Source organism: Pelobates fuscus, chromosome 1, assembly GCF_036172605.1.
Source record: "Pelobates fuscus isolate aPelFus1 chromosome 1, aPelFus1.pri, whole genome shotgun sequence".
Lineage (NCBI taxonomy): Eukaryota > Metazoa > Chordata > Amphibia > Anura > Pelobatidae > Pelobates > Pelobates fuscus.
This window is the reverse complement of record NC_086317.1, coordinates 218,957,179-218,964,718: the sequence shown is the minus strand read 5'-3', so window position 1 is coordinate 218,964,718 and position 7,540 is coordinate 218,957,179. Positions and strand designations below refer to the sequence as shown.

Here is a 7,540-nt window from a genome sequence, read left to right as displayed (position 1 = left end):
CACACAAGATACCAACTGTGCATAGCATGGGGAATATACAGAGGCATATCCTCAAAAGCACAGCAAGATTGGAAACAAACCTCAAAGGGTCGCAAACTATCTGAAGCAGTTGGCGAATTTATTCACAGCTCACAACACATACACGTTAAACCTTGTTTGAGATAGGTACCTTGTTTGTCTTTCTAGTAACGTCTACTACAGAGCACAAGGCTCCAAGTTCCCTATGGTGTGCTATCTAACTAGACCTCCTTGACCCAGAAGTTTATTCCTTATGTTATTGCTGTTTTTGGGCACATGCCCCTGTTGTAACCATAAATTTGCTGCTATATCACTGGTTTTATGCTACAGAAACCAATTGTATATGCAGCAAGAATTAAAAAAAGTAAAAAAATAATATATACGCGCGCACACACGCACACACACACACGCACACAGCTTTAAGATCTTCATCATGACAACTATCAGATTTATAATAAACTGAATGGGGCCTTCAGAAAACTGAAGGTAGCAGTCCCATTTAACACAATTTACAAATAAGATACATTTTAGAAAAAGGATAAGGTTCACACCTTATTGAATATAATGTTAGTCATTTTTGGGACTTTGATTAAGTACTCTGACAAACAACTAAATTCAAAATGAAATATTTATTAAAGATTTATGTAGTTACACAAATATACCTTTGTATGAATAAACATGGAACAATGGGATATTTGAACTCCTTCTGCTGTTGGCACCACATCTAGTAAAGTGTGTGAAGAGTCTTATTTTAGCAAAAGAGTGCACAAGTCACAATTTCATGGAACGGATTGACCTCTCTGTGGTTGGGACAAAAACGCCCCCCAAAAATTAAAAATGGATTATACCATGGATCTACTGGCCGCAACTGAAGAACTGGTACAGCTTTTTCTGTATTCCAAGGCACATGACTAAGCGACACATCCAAAAAGAACCACCATACTTTAAGGTGTTGCAATCCTACAGCGTACAGATATGAATTTTCCTGGGGTCCACATTACCATGAAGTCCGAATTCCATGAAGGATTGGGAGAAAAATTTTTATAAAAAAAACATTCAAAAAAAGAAGCAGACAAGCAAACACAGGTTCTGTATTTAGTTGTTAGAGTTCCATTGCAGAGAAAGAAAGAAAAAAAAAAAAAAAAAAATTAAAAAAAACCCACTACATTTACTTTCGTTAACAGAATGCTACTATATAAATTAAACAACAAAAGTAAAAACATGAACACAAACTAGGCATCTCCTTACATTTGACTGGCTTGAAGGAGCTCTGCTGTTCACATTTGTACTTCCTGTAGCCACAGGCATTGCTGAAAGATTCACAATCTCAGCATAGCCCCTACAGTATGATTTAGCACCATGTCAAATATCAAGTTGTTTAATACATTTGGTTGTCACTATCCAACGTAATAATTTTTTACGCACTTGCTATACTAAATTGGTTGCCGGAAGAGCAGAAATAATGACTGAACAAAAAGCATAAATGTGCATTTTAATTAACGATATCAGGATGTTGAAAAACAAAGGCAAAGCTATAAAGGTCTAGTTTAGAAAGTGGTCTACAAATATTCGGTTGGGAACAATAGTGGAGAAAAAGAAAAACAGTTGTTTGGTATTTCCAGTGGTGTAAGGTGACCATGACTACCACTGATAACTTCTACAACAAGATATGAAAAAGAAAAACATAATAAAGTTACTAAATCAAAAAAATAAGTAGAGGCATTCTTCTGTCCTTACACTGATCTATTCGGATCATCAGTCCATGCACACTGTTAATTAAAAAAAACAGAGTGGCCAACCCTTCTTGAATATATGAGAAACTTGCTTAAAAAAAAAAAAAAAAAAAAAAAAAGCAACATTCCACTGGTTTACTAGACATTGACCGAATCTCCCACACCTTTAAACCAGCAATATAACCTATATCAATTGGGGCATATACACATCCTGCTAATCAGTAGTAGTTGCTGTGGTAAGAGTCCAGATATTCTCACTTGACTCATTTCTGATTTATCTTAGGATCGGTAGGATAAGGATCACAATGGGAGAAGAGTCTCCTTCAGAGACACCAAACCCACTTTAAATCAGTGCGTTCATCAGCCGAAAACAAATCTGGAAGAGAGTGAATAAGTAAATAAAAACAACTGCAGACAAACATGGGAAACAAAAGTGTTTCACTAAACTCTGAATTATAGTGAACTGAAATATGAGCAACAAGATTAAGGTTAAAATGGCAAAACTGCAACAAATAGCAGAGTAAAAGAGTTACTGCAGCCCTTTTTTTTTTTTTTAATTCACCCTCAGTAACTTAGAAAACATTAAAACTAAGCAAAAACCTAAATAAAATCCAGCGCTGGACAAGCATGTGCTCTGAGTTGGCAAGAGGAGGGAGTGGGGGTGGACAGAGAGGGAATTATAGAAAATAATAAACATTAACATAGTCATGTGTGTCCTGAAATGGTAAAGCAGAGGAGTTCAAGCAGGGATTATAGGCATCAATAGCCCGGTGCTCATTTTTTCACAAGAACAATTCATTTTCGGACAGGTTTTTCCTATTATTGTGGGCTTTAAAATAATTAGGCTTTGTGGATAAGCAAAACCATACTGAGCACTTACATGCATTAAATTTATCAGGTAAGAAAAACCTGACACTCACCACCGAATCATGTTACGCCTGTACATCCACTAGCTCTGGGGGCATGGGAGACTTAGGATGTTTACTTTCAAAATGTTGCTTGAATGTTTTGGGGTCTGGCATCTGAGTCTGAAAGAAACAATCAAGATGATTACATATATTTTATTTTTGTATTAAGAAGACATGATAAGTGGTTTGTAAAATGCTCAAAAAGTTTAATTTTTTTTTAAAATAAAAATCTGTCATTGCGATCAAAATATGAATGCGGCTAGAAAATGTAAGGATCAAAAATACAAAGAAAAATTACAAAAAAAAAAATTAAATAAAAATCACAACTAACAACTGTGTATAGTTCTAAGGAAAACCTGTCTTGTTTTATAATTACTAAATAACTTTCAGATGACATAATTTTTCTATAATACATACTAGTATACACATAATGGTCAGGTGCAGTGGTATTTTAGTGCAAAACGGGATTGCAGGTTTTTTGTTTTTTTTAAAGAAACAGCAATGTTTACATTACAGGGATAAAAGGACACTTGCTGAAATACTTTATGTGTAAATAGGATGTCCCCTTTTTTCTTCAATTAACAAAATGTACACATTAACCTTGTTACTGCCCCTAAGCTGTCAAACAACAGGTCCTGTTACTTCCTGGTTTAGTTAGCGCAAAGAAGAAACTCGAGGCAGAAATTGCCCAGAGCACCTGCCTTGCAAATACACTTCACTGTGTAGCATTAAGTAGTCTTATTGGACTGCAGTAGAAAGTGTGGAAAAGAAGAAAAGGGCTTGCAAAGGCTTCAGACAAGAAAGCCACAGCTTGTGCAGGCTATTTCTAGATATATCCCCAATAAAACAACGCAGAAATTAAAAGGAACACTATAGGGTCACAAACACATATTTATGACCTTATAGTGTTACAAACACCATCTAGTCCCCCACCCCCTTAAATATAGTAAAAATCTTACTTTTATCACAGTCTGCTGCTGCTTGCTCTGCCCCGATCTGCCTGCTTGGCTGACATTGATCAAATCCAATCACAATGCTTTCCCATAGTAAAGCATTGGATTGTCCGAGACTGTCAAGGAGGCAGATCATAGGCCGAGCCGGCTGTAATGGTTATACTCACCAGAACAAATACAATAAGCTGTAGTTGCTCATGTGACTATAGTGTCCCTTTAAAAAAGCATGCATGTTTTTATTGAGGGTCATATCTACTAAAAAGTGAACATTTCTTTTTGTATTTGGACAATGGAGTGCCCCTTTAAGTACACCTCTAGTGTGTGATCCGGACAACCACTAAAGGCAATTCCACAGCAGTAACAGAACAAAACATGGTCACGTGTGGAAGCTCCAATAGGAAATCATTGAATCTTGAATGTGTGCATGTTCCACGAGGCACATGAGGATCAAGACCCCAATGCTTCTCTATGAGGAGCATTGGATTGGACCACTGTGAAGGAGACCATGCCTCCTCCATTTTATTGTGTGATGGAGAGTCGAGGGAGCCGCAGCACTGGAAAGGTAAGTAAAAATCTAATTTTTTTTTTGCACAACTAACTAGGGACAGTAAGAACATGAGGAATGCAGATTTGTAATACTAATCCTTTTCAAAGAAGGGGAATTAAAATATATGAATAGAAAAGTGCTTACACCAACTTCCATCCACAATAATGATCACAGAAAATTCATGAGAAATGGGAAACCCACAGCTAACTTATTACACGCTCTCAGAAAAAGAGGTAGCAGTGTTTGTTTAAAGCCTCTATCAGAAGCTCCAAATTCCAGGAGTGACGTTTCAGAACAATAATTAAAGTAAATAGACATCTCCTACCCTGCACACAGGACAGGTAAAAACCAATGCAGCTTTAGCTGCAGCCTTCTGATCACTTCCTTGTTTCTTCTTATCAGCCTGTTTCTTTGCATTTTTCTGTTGGGATTGGATCTTTTGCTGCCCACGGGCCATACTGTCAAGCCTGCCAAGGATGAAAAGTATTAAAAAAAGAAGCATATACAGAAAGGTAGCACTAATTTATAACATACACATTTCTCCAAAAATCCACATTTATGCAGAGTTAGTTACAAATCCACCCTACTTAAAATTGACCAATTACCAGCCGATATTTCGGATTTTGGCAAATATCAGTATCGGCCACTATTGATACCGATGATGGGACGGGGAACAGGTGAGGGACGGGGAACAGGTGAGGGACGGGGAACAGGTGAGGGACGGGGAACAGGTGAGGGACGGGGAACAGGTACACTAAATATTCTTGAAAACATTAAAAAAATGTTAACAGTAGATTTGTGTAGAAATTTTTATTTTTTCAAAACGGTAAAAGTACAGAATACCGGTAAGTGATCGACTATCAACCTGAAAGTTTAGATTTTCTGTGGCGGCTCAAAAAATAAGTAAATAATATATAAAAAAAATGTTTGATATAATATTAAAAAACACGATCCTTACTTAAAATATGTATGATCTAGAATAAAGATTTTTTTTATTATTTTTTTTTTTACCAACACCACATCAAAAACAAAGTGATATCTCTGAAGTATACTAGCTACCTACCCCAATTTATTATGGTCAGTATTCTACACCAATGGTAAGGTATTACAAAACACAACCTCTTGTTTAGCAATTTAATAATAACTTGTATAATAGTCATTAATTTTAGCATTTAAATAGCGCCGACATATTTCACAGTGCTTTACAAGTATGGAAAGTCGATAGAGGTGAAGAAGGCCTTGCTCAAACAAGCTTACAATCTATGAAGAGTTTAGGTACACTTACTGGTAAGATAGTCTGACTGGACTTTGAACCTGGATTAACCACTTCCAATGCAGTTACCACTGCTCTAGCCAGCCATTAAAGAAACAAATTGAAACCAGCATCTTACAGCATACTCTCAAAAACAGAATTATCAACATGTTTATGAGGGGGTATTTAAGCAGGAGCAATTTCTTAAAACCTACATACCCCTTTATGGAAGAAAGGTCTCCTAAACTGTTACAAGAAATATAAAAGAGCAAACATTGTTCACTTTCAACAAAAGTGTGTGGGTGCTGCCCCCCGTCAGTGTGTGTGTGTGTGCCCCCCCCCCCCACCACCACCCTGTGTCAGGGTGGGTGGGTGGGGGGGCGCTACAGTGGCCCCCGTGTCAGTGTATAGCAGGACATGGGAGCCCGCATTACACATGTACACTATATTTGTTACAATGTTACGCTCTCCATGTCTCACTTCCTCTCCCAGTTCCGCGCAGTTAATGCAGTAACCCCCACCTTCCTATAACGCTGCCATATTGCCAGCCAGGTCTCTGCCTCCTCCGGATTATCTAACGATTCCTCAGCGAGCCAACCTCCAGCTATACTTACCGCTTTCTGTACAGACACAGAAACAGAAACCTAGTTCACGCCTCCCCGGGCCTTCACAGTCGCGATGGTCAGTCACCGCTCAATCGCGATAGTCCTGGCTGCAGCCTGCTACGGGCGGTTCAACCAGTGGCCAACGTCACTTCCTATGTAGAGCGGAAAAGAACGTTGCTAGGTTACAGGCACCATAGAGTTGCCTATAGGAGGACTTGGGAACGAGCCGGATCATAGAGTCGCCGCTCAGAGGGAAGGCGTTCCAGCAGCACAGGAAGTGGGCGGTGGTTGTAATTGTTCAATTTCTGTACAACGTGTTAGCTGAGCTCAGAGCAGGGATACGGGTGCGGTTTAGCTCCAGGTTTTGCGTAGTTTGATATTATTATTATTGATAGTTTTATTATTACTCCTAGAGGAAAGCGTCAGTACTTTATAATTTACAGCAGAGAAAACGAACCCCTCTAACTTGTGTTAAAGTAATACTCCTGTAGTCCTGTACCTGTTTAGATTATTGGATCCTCACTTAAAGGACCACTAGAGGCACTCAGACCACGTCAGCTCAATGAAGTGGTCTGGGTGCCAGGTCCCTCAGGTTTTAACCCTTCAGATGCAAACAGTTTACATTTGGGGTTAAAGGAACACTATAGTCACCTAAATTACTTTAGCTAAATAAAGCAGTTTTAGTGTATAGATCATTCCCCTGCAATTTCACTGCTCAATTCACTGTCATTTAGGAGTTAAATCACTTTGTTTCTGTTTGTGCAGCCCTAGCCACACTTCCCCTGGCTATGCTTGACAGAGCCTGCATGGAAAAAAAAAATGGTTTCACTTTCAAACAGATGTCATTTACCTTAAATAATTGTATCTCAATCTCTAAATTGAACTTTAATCACATACAGGAGGCTCTTGCAGGGTCTAGCAAGCTATTAACATAGCAGGGGGATAAAAAAATCTTAATTAAACAGAACTTGCAATAAAGAAAGCCTAAATAGGGCTCTCTTTACAGGAAGTGTTTATGGAAGGCTGTGCAAGTCACATGCAGGGAGGTGTGACTAGGGTTAATAAACAAAGGGATTTAACTCCTAAATGGCAGAGGATTGAGCAGTGAGGCTGCAGTGGCATGTTCTATACACCAAAACTGCTTCAATAAGCTAAAGTTGTTCAGGTGACTATAGTGTCCCTTTAAGCCAGCCTCTAGTGGCGGTCTTCCTGACAGCCGCTAGAGGGACATCTGCCACGCTGGAGGCATATTATGCCTCCATCGAGCAGAGCGCCCATAGGAAATGCACATTCGGCTCTGCTGGCGGGAGAGGAGAGGTCACCAGCGCCGAGGGAGCCCAGCGCTGGAATAAGGTAAGTGGCTGAAGGGGTTTTAACCCCTTCAGTGCTGAGGGTGGGGACACCCTCAGGGCACTATGGTGTCAGGAAAACTAGTTTGTTTTCCTCACACTATAGTGATCCTTTAAAGGAAAACTCAAGCGTTAATAATGCAAATATATTTTCCTAATAGTATAGTGTACCCGG

At 39.0% G+C, this 7,540-nt stretch overlaps 1 protein-coding gene across 1 annotated transcript; it reads right to left on the bottom strand.

The window, feature by feature from the left end:
* Positions 1 to 628: 628 nt before the first annotated feature.
* On the bottom strand, positions 629 to 6,187 carry LOC134591831 (zinc finger protein 706-like). Its single transcript, XM_063444483.1, has 4 exons — positions 6,026 to 6,187; positions 4,485 to 4,626; positions 2,672 to 2,779; positions 629 to 2,127 (listed from the first exon to the last, which is right to left on the bottom strand). Exons 2-3 carry the CDS (start codon positions 4,614 to 4,616, stop codon positions 2,684 to 2,686), a joined length of 228 nt encoding a protein of 75 aa, XP_063300553.1. The 5' UTR covers positions 4,617 to 4,626; positions 6,026 to 6,187; the 3' UTR covers positions 629 to 2,127; positions 2,672 to 2,683.
* Between the last annotated feature and the right edge of the window lie 1,353 nt (positions 6,188 to 7,540).